At 39.4% G+C, this 22,500-nt stretch overlaps 2 protein-coding genes across 5 annotated transcripts in view; one reads left to right on the plus strand and one right to left on the minus strand.

Moving 5' to 3' along the window:
* The window catches only part of LOC138021810 (uncharacterized), a 56,723-nt gene extending 51,271 nt beyond the window's left edge, over nucleotides 1-5,452 (plus strand). For all 4 annotated transcript variants that reach the window (XM_068868824.1, XM_068868825.1, XM_068868826.1 and 1 more), the window contains 2 exons: nucleotides 1,329-1,407; nucleotides 4,206-5,452. In XM_068868824.1, coding sequence (XP_068724925.1) covers nucleotides 1,329-1,407; nucleotides 4,206-4,687 — 561 coding nt within the window. In that variant the 3' untranslated portion in view covers nucleotides 4,688-5,452. The remainder of the gene's footprint in view (nucleotides 1-1,328; nucleotides 1,408-4,205) is intronic.
* Nucleotides 5,453-13,127: 7,675 nt separating this feature from the next.
* Nucleotides 13,128-22,500, minus strand: part of LOC138019760 (uncharacterized) — an 18,709-nt gene continuing 9,336 nt past the window's right edge. The window contains exons 5-9 of the mRNA XM_068866636.1: nucleotides 19,612-19,822; nucleotides 18,319-18,473; nucleotides 17,263-17,377; nucleotides 16,812-16,911; nucleotides 13,128-15,021 (exon numbers count right to left, since the gene is read on the minus strand). Coding sequence (XP_068722737.1) covers nucleotides 14,666-15,021; nucleotides 16,812-16,911; nucleotides 17,263-17,377; nucleotides 18,319-18,473; nucleotides 19,612-19,822 — 937 coding nt within the window. The 3' untranslated portion in view covers nucleotides 13,128-14,665. The remainder of the gene's footprint in view (nucleotides 15,022-16,811; nucleotides 16,912-17,262; nucleotides 17,378-18,318; nucleotides 18,474-19,611; nucleotides 19,823-22,500) is intronic.

The raw sequence follows: 22,500 nt of genomic DNA on the forward strand, positions 1-22,500 counted from the left end.
TAAAATTCGATCGTGAAGAGTACTTAAGTTAGATGATGCAGATCTACGGACAAACCAACCAAAGGGTATGTGGCCAAATATGGTTGATGGGACAAATCTTGAGGCCACCTAAAATTCGCGTCTTTAGAAAGCGTTAGACCTTCGTTAGAAGGTGGAAATGGCCGAAATTTGAATCTTTTAGGGGGCCATTTTGCTGCCGACGGGTGATCTGGGAAACACCTGGTCTTTTTTTTCTGGGAAAATCGGATTGGTGCCATATTTCCTCTTCATGCATTACCCGTCTTTCTTTATCATCCCGTTGTATGAGAGATCATGGAGATAGCTTTAAATCAAATACAGGCGAATTAAATTTCCTTACGCTTGAGAACACGCTATTTCAAGATAAGGGCTTTATACTGAAGCTGTACAATATAATGACCTGTCACAGCATTCTGTTACCTATGCTCGGCCTTCATGGATAATACTCCCATTTTATATTCTGAAGGATCACTTCAGAAGCATTTTAAATAAACCTTTCTTTCCTTCATTAGTACGTCCTTTCACCGTGGAACACATCATCCCACCTGCTCCCAACTGAGTGGCTTTATAGCCCAATTGGTAGAGCATTGCACCGGAATCGCAGAGGTCGTGCATTCGATTCCCATTGAAACTCCCTGAATTTTCATTGGCAGGTGTCTATAGGAGAGAATTGCGTACATTGTCCTGATAAGTGCGCGCGAGCGTCACTTTAATCTTTCGTTGTCTATTCTGTTGACACAGTGTTAATGGAGAGCTTTAGATTCAAGGACGAGAACGACTACGAGTACGAGATTTTCTCATAGAACAACACTGAGCGCGCGGAAACCAGCGTCATTTTGGCGGGAAAAACGTGATACCGTCGTCTTTTTAGTACTAGGTTCTGCAAAAATGTCGTCGTGTCAGAACAAGTCAACGGCACAGTAGCAGTTTTGGCATTTTTCGATCAGCAAAAAAGGTTAAGTTATCAGCAATAAAAATAACTGAGGAACCTACACTGCTAACAAAGAGTAAGATTAATCGTCCGGGTTATGAATCTTGAGTTCTCAGAAGTTTCGCTAAAACCGGGCAGTCAAATCTCGTATTCGTTCTCGTCCTCGTGCTAGAATCTAAAGGTCCCTAATATTACGTTCCAGCCTCCATTTCTTTTTGTCATACTGTATTGCCTAATTTTGTGCACCCCGTTTTTGGCGTTTTCATTATACTCCGTGTTAATTAATTTCTGCCTTTTGCAAACTTTTGATGGAAACTGTAAATTACTGCTCCATACTTCATAATCAATTTTGACAACTTATCTTTATTTATTTTTGTAGAGTGTGTGTGAATTTAAGCCTTGCAGAAATGGCGCTAAATGTCATCCTTTGTATGAATCAAATGGATTTTTGTGTACAGGTAACATTTTGACACTATAGTATGCAAATGGCTAAACAAGACTCCCTTTGGCTTGTTACAATTATATAGGCGAAATGCCATCTCGAATTTGCCTTCATTCGAAATTCAATATTTGGGCCATAAATCGACTGGAGAGTTCACAAATTCCATTAATTAATCGGATGTACAAGAAATCTGATCATGGGTTCCGTTGCTCATTTTGGCATACTTTTTTATCTTCAAGGTATATATCAGGTCGTGCTGCCGTTTCATCGTTTGAAGAAGTACATAATAATTGTTGAGTTAAATTTCCTTGTTTCCTTTTTTTTTTTTTTTTTTTTTTCATTTAGCGGATGACAACCCCTTTCAGTTTTTTAATAAAGAAATTTGCCATCGCGTTTACGACAATTGAAACGGTAAACGTCTAATTGAATTTTGCTAACAATGAAAGAATCTTGTTCGATTTTAGCTGAATCTGGTGCAATTGCCTGTTAATTAACTACTAGAACTAGACGCTCCGCGAGCGTAAGCTAGGTTGCCTGTGGTACGTGTCGCACAAAAACATAAGGCACTGAGTTGGGTGGTATTGAACTGCAGCGTTATAGTAAATTTTTTAAGTGGGTGGGAGGGAGGTGATGTAGACCATTTGAGGAATCACCCAGACGTCTCATGCCAGCAATGGCCCTGTGGCTCACACGTTCACACGTTGAATTACTTTGTAATGTTGTGTCCCGTTTTGAGGCCTTCTACTCTTTTAAGCTTTGGCAATAAATCCAGTTCAAAGAGGGCTATGTCACTCAAAATGATATAATTCCATGATTTGAGGAGCAGGGATGGCGCAGTGATGAGAGCACTTGCCTCCCACCAATGTGGCTTGAATTCGTTTCCCAGACTCGGCGTCATATGTGAGTTGAGTTTGTTGGTTCGGTACTCTGCACCGAGAGGTTTTCCTCCGGGTACTCCGATTTTCCCATCTCCTGAACATTTGCCTAGATTTGCGTTAATTGTTCATTTCAGTTTACAGAGTCCCCAATTAGTGCTCCAGCGCTAGAACGACTAGACACTTAATAAGTTAATTTTTAGAGGAGCAAGGGTGGCACAGTTGGTTAGTGCGCGGCCTTGATGCAAGAGGTCCCGAATTCGATCCTCGGATCTCACATCCTTGTTTCGACTTCTTTCCTTTCTGTGTAGCCTAAGTAGCACTGATGGAAAGAGGGGTATAAAATGAGCGCACCGTCGGCTTCCTGGGAGAATACTCTCTATAGAATAAAGGAACTTCCGACGTTAAATAAGGTCTACCTTTACCTTGCCTTTCCTTTTTTCCCGCATTGCCAAATGCCCAAAAAGTAGAATGAAACATTGCAATAATCACTTAAAACTGTTGAAAAACATCAAGAAAAACTGCAAAAAGGAAAGAGAAGCATGGACGGACATAAATGTACAAGATTGAAACGGATTACATTTGGGTAATCTTGAAAAAAGTCGGCCCGACGTTTTTCAAAATGATGACAAATTACCTCGATAAAGGTTTTTTTTCTTAGAATCATTTCGTTTGTGATGTAACGATAATTTTATCGGTAAGGGAATTTCACATTAGCTTTTTCGAGTTTTGAAGTCGTGTGATTAACTAAAGAATTCCCGAAACACCCTCAAATAACGTGACATAGTCCGCAAAAAAAAAATAACTGCAAATTTCTCTGACGGACGTTTTCCTACATGTCATCATGTCTAGGTAGAGTTGCACTAAGCAAACGTTTATACCACACAGGAAGGACTGAACAATATTGTTTCCGCTTCATAATTTCTCTTCTTTTCAGTCTAATCTGATGACAGGTCAATTCTTTATTTTGGTTTACGTTTGCACCAAATGGTATCGCAAAAGCCGGGAGGTTTTAACGACAACGTTTTAACGACAACGTGGGCGTACAAATGGAATCTTTTATTCTATGATATTTTTACTCTGAAACTGCTCGTATAAATTCACATTGTACTAAGTGAACTGAGACGAAAGAATTGCGAAAGACTTAGGATTGGGCAAAATTACATGACGTTTTCGTCGCGATCTCGGTAGTAGATCTTAAAGTACTTATTAAAAATAACTTGAGCAAAACAATTATAACTTGTACATATTTTAATATTCTTATTTTTACAGCATTAACTTTAAATTTACATATTTAGAATTTTTACTAAGCTAGTTGTTGCAATTTCTATGGTCAAATTCGAAAAGGACATTCAATTTTGCAATTCAGCCAATTGGTCGCAATGTAATTTGCGAAATAAACTACTACTACTACCACTACTACTACTACTACTACTACTACCACTACTACTACAACAACAACAACAACAGCTACTACTACTACTACTACTACTACTACTACTACTACCACCACCACCACAACTACCACAACTACTACTATTACTGTAATTTCTGTTTTTTCATGCCGTAAGACATTTTATAGCAGCATTTTCAGGCCGTGAGAATTTTATAGCAGTAAAAATGTTAGTCCAGATACGAAATAAAAAAAAAATTAAGAGGACGTAATCAAATTTTCCTTATCAGGACCTTCTGGCGTGATAAAATGATTCGGCTGATTACCTCAGCCTTCATTGGATATTGCATGAGCAGTCACGCGATTGTGGAAATTCAACCGAAATATCTTATACGCGCTCTGTCGTAAACTTGTTTCCAAGACGCTCGAAGTTTGAAATAGGAAAGTTGGAAATCAGGAAAATAGTTACGTAATGACGCCGGCATTTATAACCACCAATCATTATAATTCAGTTGGTTTTACTTTTTTTTCTTGCACTTTTTATAGCTCTGAATTGGATTCGACTTAACAAAGATGAGGTTTGTTTCGGTGCCAGAGATGACTCATATGGAAATTTCACTATTCCGTCCGATGGATCTCTTTTTGGGTTAAAGCTGGTGTATCGATCAGGTTATATCACCTACAGTAAAAGAAAGAAACCGTTTGGAAGCCAATGGGGTTGCAAGGGAAGCGGGCTATGTACACTTGTCACTAACGCGGCTAACAAAGTGATATTTCCACAAGATTACGAAAACGACTCTTATTTCCTTATCAACACCCACTTAAACTCCTCCGAGCTGCTGTTCTACTCCTTGCCTTCTCCCCTGAAAGTACGGGCTAAGGATGAATTTAGAATTTGGTACAACGAAGATCTTCGAAATGCTTGGGAAGACGACAACTCTGGCCGGACTTGCGTTGAAGTCTTTGGCTTGTTTCAGGACATAAAAGAGAGACAAGGTCTGATTTTTCCCGCTCAGGGAGTGCTGTAAATTATTCTACTGACAGAGATCAAAAAGCTTAAAAACACTCAAAATCTTAAAACAGTTCTCAAAAGAAGCTCCATTTAAGTAAAACGTTCCCATCAAAATGTAAATTTCACGGGATTCGAATCTAACTTGCAAATTAAACAAGCTAATAAAGTGAAGCTATGATCCTCGCAGTTTTAGCAATTGCGCAGAAAAGCCTGAAAATTTTAGGACTTCAACGGGGTTTGAACCTGTGACCTTGCGATGCCGGTAGGACGCTCCAATCAACTGAGCTATGAATACAGATACTGCAGATACAGATACTTCAGTGGATGAAGCTGAAGGGCCCCATGAAGATCTGAACGAGCATGAAATGAGCTAGTGACTCTGACAAATATTCTCTGTGACTCTGACAGCAAGAATTTGATGAAAGTAGTGACGAAGTCAGACGAGATGACAACAATTCCCAGGGTCAGCAAGATGAATTAGGGACAGCGACGAATCTTCTCTTTGGTGCAATGTCGCGATATGGAAGGGCGGTGCCGGGGGAGGGAGACTCTCATATATAGGAGAGGGATGATCGTCGTCTCGCTTAGGGGTGTCAAATTTCGGATTCTTGTCTCACTTAGGGTGTTTTGGGCAAACCGCAATCATATGTAGCCGTGAAGGTCTCCTTTAGGGTTGCGCGCGAAGAAATATGAAAGTGTATATTTACACTTTTATATTTCTTTACGCAGGTGAAAGTATTAGATGATAATGTCTTTGCCATCATTAAAAGTCGCTGTATTTTTTTTTATTTTTTTGTGCTATAATATGGTCTCTTTAAGGGGTAAAAAAACGCCAGATTGGTCTCCTTTAGGGGTTTAATGTAAAATTTCCGACGAGCATCCCTCCCGTTTTTATATGGGAGTCCCCCACCCCCCCGGATGCAGTGAGGTTCAATATTTGACAGCTGTTTTATTACCACAGTAAACCTTTGAGCAAGTTCCTGCTGCCATGTAAAACAAGGAACAAACAGTACCGGTTAGCTTCCTCAGTGCAATCGCATGTTTTAGACCAAGATTAAACATTCCATTCGAATCTCCAAAACTGTCAGGTCTTAGTCATCAAATAGAAATGTTCAATGAGAGAGTTCCGATTGGAGTTTCCAGACTGGGATGGTCAACATGTGATAACCACATTAATAATCACACCATAGTACGTACAGAACGCATGCGCATTTCTAAGATATGTATAAGCACATGATCCTTCAATTTGTAAATGACCGGTGAACGGTCTATAATCGCAGTTGCTGTTTTTTACCGTTAAATTTTACAATAAAATTCGTTTCTAAACATTTTGTGAGTGGGAAAAAAAAACAAAAACAAAAAAACATCAAAATAAAAAAAACTCTATTTGCGGTCCCCCGTGCTACTTTCAATCCAAAGAGGGAGAGGTTAATCGGTCCCTGAGCCATTGTGACTAACCCCTTGACTACTCGCAGCTCCTCTGTTAGAACATATTTTAAAAAGGATGGTATATAGTTTGGAATTTTTTCTTGCATTTCAACGTGTGGTAACCACACTACTAATTACACCATAGTACGTACAGAACGCATGCGCATTTCTAAGATATATATAACCACATCACCCTTCAATTTGTAAATGACCGTTGAACGGTCTATAATCGCCATTGCTGTTTTTTACCTTTAAATCTTACAATAAAATTCGTTTCTAAACATTTTTTGAGTGGGGAAAAAAAAAAGCAAAAACTCTGATTGGGGTCCCCCGTGCTACTTTTAATCCAAATAGGGAGAGGTTAATCCGTGCCTGAGCCATTGTGACTAACCCCTTGACTACTCGCAACCCCTCTATCAGAACATATTTAAAAAACAGTGTAGCTTTTTGCGATTGCAAAATTGCAATTTTAGAGAGGACTTGTGTGCAAATTCTCCTAAGTTAACTTGGATCCATTACCAGCTGCTTTACGGGAAATGAGCCCACAAAGTCCGGGCTCGAGAGAATGGCAGAAATAAAGCCTATGATTTTAGCAGATACTAAAAGATCTGAAGGATTTAGACAAGTCCATGACATTCACAAATACTTTGATGAAATAAAGTGTTAGTGTAGTTTGCTCTGTATGCCCCACTTGTCACCATTGTATCGGTTTTCTGACGGTTTTGGCCAATTTTTTTTTAGGTTTTGCGGTTTTGGATGATTTTTTCTTCGGTTTTGTGGTTTCTTATACACCCCAATGTCCCTCTCATCTTAGGTCGGCATTACAAGCCATCCACCCAAACTCCCGTGAAATTACATGAAGTTAACTCGTTTCTAACTAACAATGTGATTTGCGAGGATAACAACGAAATGATTCAGAATAGTGAATCTAGAAAGAATCGAACGTCACCTGTTGAACTCAAACTTTTGCTTATTTCCGTTTAACGAACGAAGTCAGTTACTGGAAATAGCTAGATTTTAACAGGATTTTAATAAAGGTATTCTTCACATTCAGTAAGAGGCTCAGAACCATTTCAAAATCAGTGCTTAGACTTAAAAACAGATCGTTTAGCCCGAAATCCAAGGTTTTTCCTTTGTTAACGTTTTTAGAGATGGGAAAAATTGCATTGTGTAAGGCACAATGAAATGTCGCGATGGGTTTTGGTGGATCAATCAATCAATCAATCACATTAAGTACTTATATAGCGCATAAGTAAATGATCTCAGGCGCTTAAATTAACAATAAGGTTATTTATAATGTTTAAAAAATTATGACTAATTATGATGATATTTACAGTGGTAAGAAGTATAGATAAAAATCGTATATTGAAGAAAGTAAAGAACTAATAATAAGCTTTTTGAAATAAAAATGTCTTAAGTTTTATTTTGAAAGATTTTAAATCGTTTTGAAAGTTTTTTTTTTCCATTCAGAGGGTGCTGCCACTTGCAAAGCTCTGTCTCCTGTTGTCTTGTTTGATTTTTAAGTTGGTGGAGCCAATAAAAGTTCATCATTGGATCGGAGATTATATAGTGATTTCTTCTTGACTTGAACTAGACTTTGTATGTAATCAGGTGATAGTCCATGTATTGCTTTGTAAGTCATCAATAAAATGTGGTATTTAATTCTTAGTTTGACTGGTAGCCAGTGTAGTTTGAACATCAACGGCGAGATACGACAAAAACGTGTAGAGTTACATATAAGTCTAGCAACAATATTTTGCAAACGCTGAAGCATTTTGATTGCAATACTGAATCCAATCGGGCTATTATCGTTGTCTGTGTTGGTGTACGAGCTGAGTCAGCTGATTCCTTATGTTGTATAGATAGAAATGTCCCATAGCGCGCATTTTTGTTATATTGGTATCAAATTTCATATTACGATCGAACCATACTCCAAGGCTCCTCGCTGTAGTAATTGTTTTAACTTTAGTATGTCCAATTGTCATCAAGGGATACTTTGTCTAGTTGTTGTCGCGTGCCAATTACCAAGAAATCCGTTTTTTCTTCGTTCAGTTTAAGTTAACCTTTTGACATCCTTGCTCTGACTGCTTTGATACAATGTTCCATCGATGTTATAGCTTCTTTCTCACTTAACCCACTGTCTGGCTGAAAAGACAAGTACAGCTGAGAGTCATCTGCCTAAGCGTGTGCAGTTGGTAGGCAGGTTTTGACCACCTCGAAGGGCTTGCTAGCATATATGGTAAACAGCAGCGGCCCTAAACAGGACCCCTGCGGTACTCCATGACATAATTCAGTGCTATCAGAGTATGCACCATCTACGATAACATGGCTTTCTTCTAATGGCTTGTGTTACTTCATTGCGATGGCAACTTGCTTTGATTTTTAGCAACGACTGGGTACAACCTATGCAAACATACCGCTGGTCGGGCTAGGTGTTTTTCCAGGTCACAACAATAATGGAAAGACAGCAAATATGTGGAGTATCCTATAAGACTTTGGAAAAGTTAGCAAAAGCAAGCAAAGTTATGCTTTTGACAGCAAAAATGTAGATAAAATAGGCGGAAAATGCTAAATTATGATCGTGGCACCTATCTGCACAATGTATGATTCTTATAGAGAGTTTTCACTCACGCGGGCAGTAACCATGTTCTTCCACCGAAACAAAAGAAAAAGTATGTATGATAATAGTTGGGGAAACCAACATGGCCGCTGTTCCTTTGTTTAGGGACACCAACATGGCCGCCGTGACGTCTCGTGAAACCACCGTATAGACTTAGCTTCTAAACTGTATAGATGTTCTGGTTTAATTTTGTTTTCGGCTTTATTTTTTTTAACCAGTTCATTTTTTTTCAAACCAGTTTAAATTTTTTTAAATGTTTTTTTTTAAAAAAGGGTTTTTTTTTTTTGGGGGGGGGGGGGTGGAGGGGAGGCTTGGGGAGTGTTAAAAAATAACTGGACATCTTTCCCTCTCTTCTACTCACCTACACCTCCCTGGTCCTCTCCATTACCTCCATCCTACCCTTCCCTCACACATCTATCAAATAAGTGATTACTCCAATCTGATTATCACTATAACCCTAACCCAATCCCTTACCCAGAATGCTGTGTCTGACACTTGCAGACTGCAGACTAACTGTAACTCGCAGTAAAAGCTGATCGTTTTAAAATGGGTGCTTAGACTTAAATACAGCTACTCAGCGCTATTTGAAATAGGTGCTTTACAAACTTAAACACTGTTTATCAGCGCTATTTAATTTGTAGGCAGTCGGCAGTTGTCATACACCTCCTGAGATGAAATGCTAACTGTTTCAAATAAGTGCGTAAACCTAATTGAGAGCTTAACCCTAATTATAATTACTAAGCTGATAATTTAACCCTAAACACTAAAAATTATTGTTCACATACACAATTATTATTGTCTTTGATAGCATCAGAGACAACACTCCATCATGATAATCTTAAAATGATTTCTCTAGTTTATTTTATACATAATTTATAAAATTAATTAGAGAATGATATCCAAATATATTAAAATGGGCAGTGTTCTAAACAAATTAAACCAGCTTAAAAGATTTAAACTGGTTTGAAAATAATGAACTTTTCAAGCCAAAAACAAAATTAAACCACAACAAATCCATCGAATCCTCACGAATCTGTTAAGGTTTGAACTGTGCTGTTTTGGTTCACGGCCTTGTGAAAGGAGTTCTAAAACCTAATGTACTTGTAGACCAGATTTAAACTGGTTTGAAAAAAATGAAGTTTTCAAACCAAAAACAAAATTAAAGCACAACATACCTCTGTGGATGCCGGTGCAATGCTTTACCAACTGAGCTATGAAGCCACACCCAATTGGGAGCGGGTTTACAGCCCGCAGCACTCCAAATATATACATTTCTTTCAAATAATATTCATGTAGGGAAAATGTTGACCTGACTACATATCAGCGAAACTTCAATGCGAAAATAGTTTATTAGGAGAGTGTCAGTCAGTCTGCTGTTCAACGAAAACAAAAAGCTGCATACAATACAATTACTAAAAACTTACAGGATTACTGCTAGCAGTAAACACAAATACATTTGAATTGTGCCACGCCATATGATAGAGATTTCCAATAGACCAGCCTTTAGAAATGCCTAAAAAGTAAATGGAAACGTCGTATTCTTCAACTTATGCAACGGCACCGGACCCTGAGGAAAGGGCACTCATGCTTAACAACAGTTGCAATATCCTAACAAAAACTTATTTAAACTGATCTTAAGAAGATATAACGAAGAGGCAAGATTCTCTGTTACTCCGAGTTTCGTGCTCACGCACTCATCAGTAATACTGTCTGATGAGTGCGTGAGCACGAAACTCGGAGTAACAGAGAATCTTGCCTCTTCGTTATATCTTCTTATTCAAAGCTCTACACTTAAAAGTGTATTGAGCACTGTTTAACGGCATTAGCCACTTTATTACACGCATAAACTGATCTTATCAAAATAGTTTTAAATGAAAAGGTAAGTACAAACAGGAACTGTCAGACGCAGAGTGACAAAATCCTTGCGTAAAGCTCCCATCATCGCCTACGGCAGGGCGGAAAGAGACCGGGCGGTGAAACGAGCGGGTCCGAGCAAAAAGGTGTGATGCAGTAGACTGGGGTCTACTAAAAAGCCTTTTCAAAATGGCGGCAAGTGTTGAGATCGGCGACTCACTAGAAGAATTGGAAGAATTGTTTTTACAGGACATCACAGACGACTGTTTTGATTTGAACGAGGAAAAAAATTCTTCAGATGTTCCAGACACAGCTGATGTTATTATAACAAACATTTTCCCTCTGTTTTTGATTGGTTCTCTCCTATAACCTATGGCCTTTAGGTAAATCCAAGTGTTTTGATTGGTGCTTTCTTGTTCAGGACTTTGCTATACAAGCCATTTCCATGGAAAAGGTTATAAGCCATGGTTTTTTTTTTACATTTTGTTTATATTCTGCTGAGTATTTTCACGACTCGTGCTGTGTGTTGAAGGACCCAAAAGGCAAGTCAAAATACAAGTAACAACTTGGAAATATTAAGCTCTTACTAACCGAACTGGAGGGCGATACTGGGGAATATTGGTTGAACATTGTGGAACTAAAGTTGAGCACAGCGAGGTCCATACAAAAATGACCAAGGTGCAATATTCATCAGTATGGCTTGGGCAAGCTTAGTTAGAAAGTAGTTTATCATATGGTAGTCGGTCCATGGTTGTTTCTTGAATTTGTGGCTTTTCAAAAACAAAAATTACACAGCTTATGACCGCTTTCAAAGAAATGGTCAGTATAGAAAAATCCTAACAAAGAAAGAACCAATCACAATGCTTGCATTTACCTCAAAACTACCTTACCGCAGGAGGAAAAGCTGGCAGGGCAAGCAACCCCCCACCCTTAGCTCAAGGTCTAGATCCGCCACTGATTACCACAATATTTTTTTGTAGTTGAATGATAATTGAGCTAATTATGTGCCTTACTGTGAGTACAATAGTTGTGCAAAGTTTAATTATGTCTTTAGAAATCAGTCATGTTCAGAGAAATTATTGGCACAGGATTTGGGTAAAGTGTTTATTGTCATTATTGAGAGCTTACTGAACACAGGCTGACCAGAGTGCACCTCAGGCTAAATGACATACCATCGTAGCTTACTAGTTAGTATGAAGAGTTATATAGTTAATGTCAAGAGAATTTGGTAAGCCTATTTATGGTTAGCTCTCACAAGCAGGAATGGTAACATGCTATTTTCAAAACAAAATAGAAAATAGAGCTAACTATTGTTACCTATTACCATTAATTATCTGAAAATAAAAGTCCTGCCTTCCACATTGTGTACACAGTGTGACATCGCAAATCGTCTAATTTGCATAATCTAAAAAAAAAAATTAAACTGGAAATATGAGACAAGATATTACAAAGTTTACAAAGTCAAATGCTATCGCCCTCATTTTTTGAATGACCTTTACAAAAGAGTGATAAATGTATTTTTTTGGATTATAGGCTCTATAACTCAATCAATAAGACTGGAATTTTGCAGAGTGGTTAAGCATTTGAATCACAAACCCTCTGAGGAGAGTCTGAATGTCTGGGAAAAAATCTACTTTGTGCACGAAATACAGATGACGTAAAATAATGGAAACAGGTGACAAGAAACAATATCGCTCCAAAATATAATCATGTCTTGCAAACAGTGGTTAAACAATAATTATGTTACCATTTGTGTCTGGTGCCCCAAGAAGGAACCATATTACGGTAAATTAAAGATGAACTGTCCAAGTTAAATTAAGATTAGTTATTTAATAGTAATACATGAAGCAGCAGTTAACCTAGCAACCTTTGTAGCTTTCTTAATTGTTGTTGATAGAAGAATCCTCCTTACAAGAAGGGGTTTCTCTCCACTAAAACATTCACTAATTAGCAGGTAGTTTGAGGAAAATACTGTCTGTGAATGGTGAGTTGAGGAAAAATCATAGGCAAAAGTTAGGGTTTCTCTGTAGAATGAGGGGGAGAAATTTACAAACTCAAGCAAACTCTCAACCCCAAAATAAGGTTAACAAATGAAACAAACTCTGGGTGAAATTAAAAACTTTGATCAGAGAAACAGCCAGATAGTTCATGTATGAAAAACTGAATCACGTAGGAGGGATTAACAAATATTTGACCCTGAAAATTATTCAGCAGAAGTGGCCGGCTTGGTGGTGATGTGTCCGAAAAGGCTTGTGGTGTATGAGGCCACCTAAGCAGAAACAGCCACAAGTCAAAAAGGGACCTTGCCGAGTGCTGGAATATGTACTCAATAGATTAAGGCCTTTTACTGACACCTTGAAAACAATATGAAACAGAAAGTTACTGTATTGATATGTAATATATTTAATTGATTGAATAAAAGGGCTTGATCAGCCACACATTTTTTTTCTCTTCTTTAAATAAGCCCTCAGACCCCCAAAAATAGATGCCTGTGATCCTTGAGTGTGAAATAGTTATGCTATAATTTTTAAGTTCTCTCTGCGTTGTTGCTAGTCAAGCCTAACAATAAATACAGTCATTGTTATAGTTTAAGGTATGTTCCAGGGCTTATGCTTTTAATTATTTTATTTATGTTTCACACAGTGGAACAAAATGTGATCATATTGATCAGCCACCGGTTAGCTTATTTGTTTGTGTCCAAACTGCGCAAAGGCAAAGAAAACAATATGGGGTTTGGGAGAGGATGGGGAGTCTTAATTAAAACGTAGCAGTAGTGACAGGCTACAAATTGCTTTTCCTCACGGGAGGATATTCTGCAAGGAACTGGAATCATTGCTTTGTCCTCAGTTGGTACAAAATATGAAGGAGTTGCCATGGAATAGTATGACTTTTTTGCATGGTCATACCTAACGGGGCAAGGACATGGTATTTACAATAACTTATCAGTTTGCATTGTTTTGCTGTGATCCATTTTAAGTCTAGTCTATATATTACCTCGAGATCAAACATTGTTTGCCATGTTATGAAGTGTTCTCACACATCTGTTCTTCTGTGGAATGTTTGTTGAAGCTCTTTTTTCCAGGCTTTGAAGTAATTAAGTACTTGGTTTAAGTTGGTAACACGTTGATCTGTTATTGACTGCAGTGACCTGTTATCTTTGAAGACATTCCAAAGCATTTCACATTTTCATAAATTCTTGTGTCTTTTCTGTGGTGTTGTTTTCATGCAAAGCCACGTATTTGCAAACTTTTTCTGACAGAGTATTGACAGCAAGCTTTACTCGTATTTTATTTAAATTATCAAGATGAACTTACAAGCGCCCTGACTAAACCGTATTTGTTGTTTGCTGATTTTCCCAAGCGGCTGAAATCTTGAAAATAGTTTTTTACTGTCGGTGAAATTGACTGCGGCGGGTGATTCGTCGCGAGCGATTTAAAGTGAGCAAGTTTGAAGTTCTGAAACGCTGCTATATCCAAATATATCCAGCTGGTTTTTTACTATGTTATGTAAAAGCTATCGATCTTAAACATATCTAAAATTTAGAGTGGAGTAATGTGGAGTACTCCTAAAAGAAGCAGCGGAACACGGCTTGGTCACGAAAAGCAAGACATACCTGCATTCGACACTGTCTTACTTCACTCAAATTTAAGCAGCTTCCGACGAAAATACTTGAGTGATATTCCAACAGACAAAATAGTATTGAGTTTTGGGTCAAAAATATCAAAAAAGCCTTTAAAAAATACACTACTCGTGGCCCAAAAATAAAGAAAGAAAATTTGATTTCCGGTTCGTCGAGAGCATATTTTTGGCAGCCATTAATTGCACCGGAAGCGCGGAAGGAGCGCTCGTGCCAGTCCTTCTCCGCATCACCCATTGGGCCAAGAGCGGAGTGGCCGTTTCACCGCCCTATGTATAAGCGCCCTGCCTACGGTCTTCTCGGTGACCTTCTCGGTCGTGTCGTCAGAATATTCAACTATCTGAAAAGATTTCCTCAAGTCAGCCTTTCTTCCTGGTTCGTTTCAGTGCTAACTTTAGAGTTAGAATATTGCCTGTCGTCGACATTCAAACATTTAATTCTCTATATGCTGCAGTCTACGATTTATATTTCTTAGCTATCTTATTCCAAAAAATATTCAGAGATTTCATCAAGGCAGAAAACACTGTTCTCGAGGCTTTTGATTCCCATGGTGCATTGCGGCATGAACATCTCTTGATAGAACAGGTTGGGTCACAGACAGTTCCCTTGGGGCAACAGTGCCAGCTGTCCCCACAATCCATTGCATCCTTCAGCATACAACATCCAATAAAAGAATGTGAATATTCGTTCAAACAGCAAGTGGCGTTGACGGGGCAGCCTGTGAGTCTGTGCGCACTTGACGTATCCTTGTGATTGCTGGATTGCCCCAGGCAGTACTTTGAATCACGTGATTTTGCGCCTGGTTTAGATCCTGATTGAATCAAGAGTGGTACAAAAACTATATTTAAAATGTGGTCAAAGAGCGCCTAAAAATGATCTACAAGCAATGGGCTCACACAATACACCTTATTCCAAAATGGCTGCCATTTAAATATTCTTTTGTCTTTATTCAAATTAGCCCTTGATGCCTCGCTCTTAAGCTTAAAATTCAAAAGAATGTTTTATCTTGAACGAGGCAACAAGGGCCAATTTGTATCCGCATAAATCAGCGGCCATTTTGGAATAAGGTGTATGTAACATGTATACGGTAAATCTTTGCCAATAGGCCTTTTCTGAGTTCATGTCTGCCTCCTCTTCAAAGCGAGTCTAAGTGCGAAGTTTGTCTTATGTAAAGCAGTCTTCATTCATATGGAAAGTAGAACTGATTACCATAACAAAAACTTTGCCCCTATACTCGCTTTGAAGAGGAGGCAGACATGAACTCGGAAATGGCCTATTAACCCTATTATTTACAATTTGTTACATTAAAGTACCACTTTTGATTTTTAATATAAATTTACTCAGCCAAGTTCAACGTATTTTATCCTTTCCTCTTCGAAATATTGCTTTTTTTCGTGGTATATAAGTTTCGTGAAGTTAGCAGAACTAGCAGTTACTTGGACCCACGACCGAGCTGTGAGAGGTATGGGGCTATTTTCGGTTTTACCGCGCAAACTGCGTTAACTTGCATTCCCGTTTTCAATGCTCACAGCACGGGGTTGTGGGTGAAAGTAACTGTTATAGTTTTGCTAACTTCACGCAACCTACATGGCACGAAGAAAGCGATATTTTGAGGTGAAATTGGTAAAATGAGTCTATTTTTGGCTGCGCAGATGTAAATTTTAACCAAAAAAATTATGTTTAGGTGCACGTTCAGTAAACACACAATTTTCTGGCTAAACGGCGTCTTGCTTGATACAAATTGGCTACAAACGTTTATAAGTATAATGTTTTTTAACCCCTCTATCTCCCCAACTTAAGCCGTTACGATTTCATAATCAGCAATTGGAAAGTATTAGCCATCAAAAAGTGTCAGCGGGATTATTGGGAAGAAAAGCATATATCCATCATTTGTAAAATTTCAAACTTGCAATCCTAAATTAAATTACCTATAGAGTTTCTTGTATCGAGATCACATTTTCACAGACAGCCAATGCAATGTTCTTTTTTGATACAATCAAAATAATTATTTCAAATTACTAACCCGCGGTACCAAAAAAACAAGGAATGAGACGGAGACACGTTTGGGCCAAACATCTATTTATTGATTTCAACGATGACGAAATAACCCCCCTGGGAGGGAGGGAGGGAGGGAAAGCGAACTTGAAGGACGACTTAGCACAAACAAGGCTACCGTGGAGACCTCAACATGAAACCTGCGAGTGAGTTATGTGATGACGAAATCTCTAGTTCTTAATTAACCTCCAATATTCATAGCTGATGATTGTGAAGCAAAAAACAAAGATCTTCCTGTACCGTCAAAATTTGAAATTAAATTTATCTCTGTCATGGTGATATGGCTGTTCGCAAGCGTAAAGAGCTAGACAGACGCCAGGGAAGGTGTTTAAGCGTACATGATGGAGATGTCTCATTCCTTGTTTGTATTTCGGGCCAATTCAGGTGGAGAATTCGGGGGTCCTCCAAATCTGATTTTGATTCATATTTTGCTAACAACAATTATCATTCGATGCTTTTTCTGTATTTTAAGGACTCCGAGAGGTGTTAAGCTGACGTTAAACTAAATATGACGTGGTCATGCACAAAAATGTTTCACTACAATACGTTTTGATGAGTGTTTTCTTGGATGTTGTTTGCTCAGGAGAGTTTTGAATCCATCGCTAACTTCGTTAGCCAAAGACAAGTATCCTCTTGAATTTAGATGCTGCAAGGGAAATAAAAGTGATATGTATAAATGTGCAGCGAGGTGATTCTCTTTTGCAAATTTCTATAAGTAATTGTTGAAAAACCAAAACTCAATAATTTCCCAATCACAACAAAGGAGACAATCAAACTAGCCAATGAGAAAGCGAAGCGATTGGAAACACATGCGAGCATGTCACAAATTGTGGTTGGCTTAGAATAAACAGTTTCTTTACTCGATTGAACGTAATATGAATTACCATGTGCAATGGTTTTGAACATTAACGATGGTATCACCCCAACGCCATATCAGTAAACTAAGTAATGCTCTACTAAGCCGTCACCAATGAATAAAATGTTACTTACTACATACCACATTTGGCTGCTTTTGGAATTCATCACAGTTTCGCAGCGGTTTGCCCTTACACTCATTAATGATACTTTTGTAGAGATCTATGATAGGTATACTTTCGTCATCAGTCATTGCTCTAAATAAAGATATTAAAAGGGAAAAAACCTTTGAAAAACACATAGCTAGTACCTCTCCCGCTTGTGGAGCGATTAGAACACTCGAGTAACCCCGAGGGGACAGTCAAATAATAATCCTTTTCAAGAAATCTCTTCCTCTACACGTCCCTAAAGAAATTATTCTGTGGCGAAGACCTCGGCGCAGCAAGAGGAACTTAAGGCTAACGCGAGGAGGAAATTGCCTAGTTGGCAGCAGGAAACCTTACTAATCATAAATTAAAAGTTGCTTTCCGTTCAGTGAAGCGCCATCTCAAACTGCTATTTTGGGGCGCTCCGTTTCGTATCGCTAGCGGGCGTTAAGGGAAACAGACTTCGTTTCTAATACTATCATTGGTGAATAGACTATTTTACAGTTGTGTGCTTTCAATAGTCACCTGGTCTATGAACGAAAGTGAGGCTGGAGTTGACCTTGTTTGATAGAAACTTCACTGCTTTTCTTATGTAAATCCTTACTAATTAGCATGACAACAACATCATTAACATAAGAAAAGGAGGGAGGTCTGTATCATAACAAGGTCAACACTAGCCTCACTTTCATTTAAAGGCCAGGTAACTAAGCATGCAACTGTAAAGAGGTCTAATAATTCTTCGGCCTATCCCCGATTCTCCTTCTCGGTCTCTTACTTACATCGGGGCATTTCTACACTCAACTGAATGAAATTTTCGAGAAATTGATAAACGTTCTTCAGTTTATACGTGGAGGGTCCTTTGCTAATTGGTTCCTCAATCTGCTCTCTAGTGTCTTCTCCCCCAACTCAACCTGGCCTGCTAATTTTGATTCATTTGATGGTCATGATTAGGTTTGTGAGAAACGGAGACCCGTCGGGTTTGCGATTACTTCAGAACGAAAAGAGATGGACACTGTCATAAACGACTGGTGATCTTCTTCACTGATCCTCACTTTTTTGCGGCCTTGTTGTACTTTTGAAGTTTTTTGTTGATTTTTTTGTCAAATGGCACAGGAGTGGAAGTTGCAAACGCTACCATAGCGCCTGTCTTCAGCAATATTTTCTTGATTTTCCTCAAATTTTCTGTATACTTCCTAAGTGGAACGTACTAAAAGGAAAGAGAATCGAAAAAAAGAATGATAATTAATCGTAAGCTCGTGGATGGGACATTCTACGATGCTGAAAAACAAGAGATGTAAATTTTAACGCCCTCCGGAAAACGAAACATAAGTTTGCTTTCGTTATAAAATCATTGTGTCAAATAACAAACAGCAAAAACGCCCCGTCATCGCTTATTTTAATGCACAAAACTGAAATGGCTCTGGATTATGCCAAGAGCCTTATGGCGGTTGTGGCAACACCAGACAAGCACTGAAGTTACTAGTCCGTGATCACCGAGGGTCGTGGGTTTAAATCCCATCTGGAGCTCGGATTTTTCCGAGTTCCTAGTTGATGATTATGCTTAATATCTTTCATGTCTTTCTCACATTGCTCGCTTGAGTAAACAAACTGCGGTGATAAACGCATTTTAACTTGACGTAGTTTGTTTATTGTTTTTGATCAAGTAAAAATGCCCTAAAAACAAGAGTATTTATGATGTTACTAGTCTTAATTAGAGAAATTGTCGTTTTGAAATCCTGATTTAAAAAAATGATCTCACATGCAACTAAGATTGCTCGATTTTTTATGGTCAATGTCTATTTTGTGAGGCCCGCGATCCTGGACAAAATTCCTGGGCACAGTCGTGCAAAACTCGTAGTTACATACCCACATACATACCAATGAACACAATTCCGACAGAACAGAAAGTTCAACAACAACTGTTTAGAATTCCAACTGGCCGGAGGCAAGCTAGTTGGTTATTTACAAGTGCAGCTGAGAAGTTGAACCAGGGACTACCAGGAACAAATTCAACCAATGGTCAGAATGTGTCTTGAAACCGGGATCCCCGGATCTAAAGGCAAGGGCCCTAACCACTGGATCGCTCTGTCTCCTAGTTATCGATGATTTCACAACTGCTGTCAAAAGCAGTGCCATATTTTAAAACTCAATTGGGGGGGGGGGGGGTGAGGGGCTTTTACGTAAAGTTTTAATCTCGCGCAATTGTTTGCTTCACGTGTATGCAAGGAATCACAAGTTCAATTGTGTCCCAAGAATTTTGTCCATGATAACATGTGCGGCTAACGGTCAACCTAATAAGAATCTTTAATGGATCTGCTTTAAAAATATGGAATTTATCAGTTCACCTCTCTTGGGAAATTACAACAGTCTACGTCATGGAGGCCGGAATTGAAGATAATGGCGTCATAATGAACGGGCTCATTAACACTTGATGATAGAAGCAGCGGTAAGCATTTGAGAATGTGACGAGTGTCCAGAGTCCCTCCGTCCCCTGACCAGGGGGAATGGTGCACAACGCAATCTCCCTCAAGCATATCAGCAACGTATCCATAATACCTTAAGATAACGTTTGTATCTGATAATTAATCTGTAAAAGTTTCAGCTTATTGCTCGGTAACAATCTCGCGGATTACCCAAATGATTCCCCTTGAATATTTGTTGCGATTGAAACTTAGCACGGATGATTAATTAAAAGTAATTGTAAAGTACATGTAATTGGATTCCTCATAGGAAAACACGTTGTCGCCATTTTTTCGTTCGTTTAGTCTTTTCCCTCTCCCTGGGTTTCCAAGGTAGCAAATGTCCCGCCAGATTTGATGTTTAGTCATTTATGAATACACTTTTGATTTAATTTATTTTTGAATTTATCAATTTAGCAAATTTGAAAAACTAGAGGTGTTTCAGCCAGGTTAGAATCCGACCTAAACTTATTTAGCAACGTTAACAGTGCCCGAGCTCTTAGGTACGGTATCGATCCTCATTATAACGTCATAAATTGACAATTTTGTGTCCCCAGAGGCAGCGATCATTCTGGTCAAGATAAGGACTGGTTCTGAAATAGGAAATCCGCAAATCATTGAACATCTCCTGCGCAGGCCCAAATTTTTAAAAAGACGGGTTAGTAAACTTGAGTAGATCATCACCACGACTTCCTGTATTCTTTGACTAGCGGTTATAGGTCGTCACGATTCTCGTTACTAAACGAAACGATCACAAAGAAATTGTATTTCCCCGGAGGGTCACTTACTTGACGGGGAGATGTGGTTCTCCGAACCCCTCGTAGACCGATATGAGTAATACTGGTGAATATGTCGCGCGGCCGCGGCCTGGATACCACAATATAAAAGAAAAGATGCGCATGCGCTGTGCCTCTGAGTCGTGGTGTGTGAGGCTATGTCGATTGGCAGTACAAGGGAGGGGAGGAAAAGATATCCTCCAATGGCCTGGGGACCAGTATTTCTCATATCAGTTTACGAGAGGTTCGGAGAACCACATCTCCCCGTCAGGTAAGTAACCCTCCGGGGAAATATAATTTCTCCTTCACCCCACTCCTACAGATAGTCGCAATACTGGTGCTGTATACCAAAGCAATACTGCCAAGCGAATCAAACAAAGCCAAATAACAACCGTAACAATTTAATAATACTACATAAAGCTAGATGAGAATAAAGGGTCCTCCAACAATACAATAAATGCCTCCTGCAAATAGGATAAGGCAAAGACAGTAACAACCATAATGAACAATAACTTCTCAAAGAGGCTAGAAAGAAACTTAATGTCCTACAACAGTACAAAGCCTCCTGTAACTGTATAACACAGAGGTATTCCGCGAAATGATAAATCTAACCATTAAGCACAGCCCTTGCAAAGGCACCAGCAGATGACTCTTTGCGACAGAACCGTTCAAAGGTCTGCACAGAAGCCCAATCCGCAGCTTCCAAGGTGAGATCAGCAGACAGTCCTGCCGCGGCAGCGACTGAGGTAGACGCTCCTCTAGTCGAGTGGCCAGTGTAATTCAATTCCATTCGGGCCATATGCAAGGCTCTTGACAGCCACCGAGAGACTGACTGACTTGAAATTGCCTTGTGCGGAGAAATAAATGACACTAATAGTTGGGTGTATTTCCGTAATCCTTTTGTCCTCTCCACGTAAGCGGTAAGACAACGAATAACATAAATCTTGGGATTCTCTGGGAATGCCAAGAAAAGAAACTTCCGAGCTGGGTAATCAGGTCTGGAGTTCTTCACTTGAGTGGGGAGTGAAAATTCCCATGACCCCTCTTTCCTCAGAGAATACGTCAAGTCCAACGCAGACAGTTCATGAGCTCTTGCTGCTGAAGTCAGTGCTAATAATAAAACAGTTTTATAACAAAGCTGCTTTAGTGTTAATTCTTCTAAGGGTTCCAAGGACTCTAGGAATGACAAAGCAGTTTTAACGTTCCATATAGAACAGTATCTCGGCTTAGGGGGTTTAATCTTAAACACCCCTTTCATAAAACGAGCCGCAATGGGGTAGCTTTCTAACTGAGTAGAGCCAACTTGGTCATGAGCCTGAGAAATAGCTGACCTATAAAGAGCGATCGTCCTGTATTCTAAATTGCCTTGTATAACTAGGGAGGCAAGGAATGCAAGAACCTACAGAAGCTGAAATGGGACAGGAACCCCGTTGAGAACACCAGCGTACCCATGCCCTCCAGAGGCCTGAGTACCGCTTCTGGGTGGCCGTTCCCCACGAGGCCACCAAGATGTCAACAACTTCCTTTGAAAAGCCTGTTGCTTGGAAACGGTCCCTGATAGTGGCCAAACTGTCAGATGAAGGGACTTCCACAGGGGATGGTATGCTGTTGGCTGAAATGGGAGAAACAACAGAGATTGGCGCTGGGGTAGCAGCAGTGGGCGATCCACCAGCATATGCATCTGAATGAGGTCTGGAAACCATTGCCGTCCGGTCCAGTTCGGGGCAATTAGGCGGACGGCAGTTGCTTGATCCTCTTTGATCTTGCTCAGTACCCGGTCTTCCTAAGTATCCTCTTTGATCTTCCTCAGTACCCGAGGCAGACACAGTGGCTGGATGGATTAGACAAGTCCATTTGCTCCAGTCCAGGACGAATGCATCCACAGCCAGAGCCCCCGGATCTGGGTACCTCGAGACATGCCTGGGTAATTGGTGGTTTAAACGGGATGCAAAGAGGTCCACTTCTGGTGTGTAGAATCTCTGACAAATGGACCGGAAGA

Source organism: Montipora capricornis, chromosome 10, assembly GCF_036669925.1.
Source record: "Montipora capricornis isolate CH-2021 chromosome 10, ASM3666992v2, whole genome shotgun sequence".
Lineage (NCBI taxonomy): Eukaryota > Metazoa > Cnidaria > Anthozoa > Scleractinia > Acroporidae > Montipora > Montipora capricornis.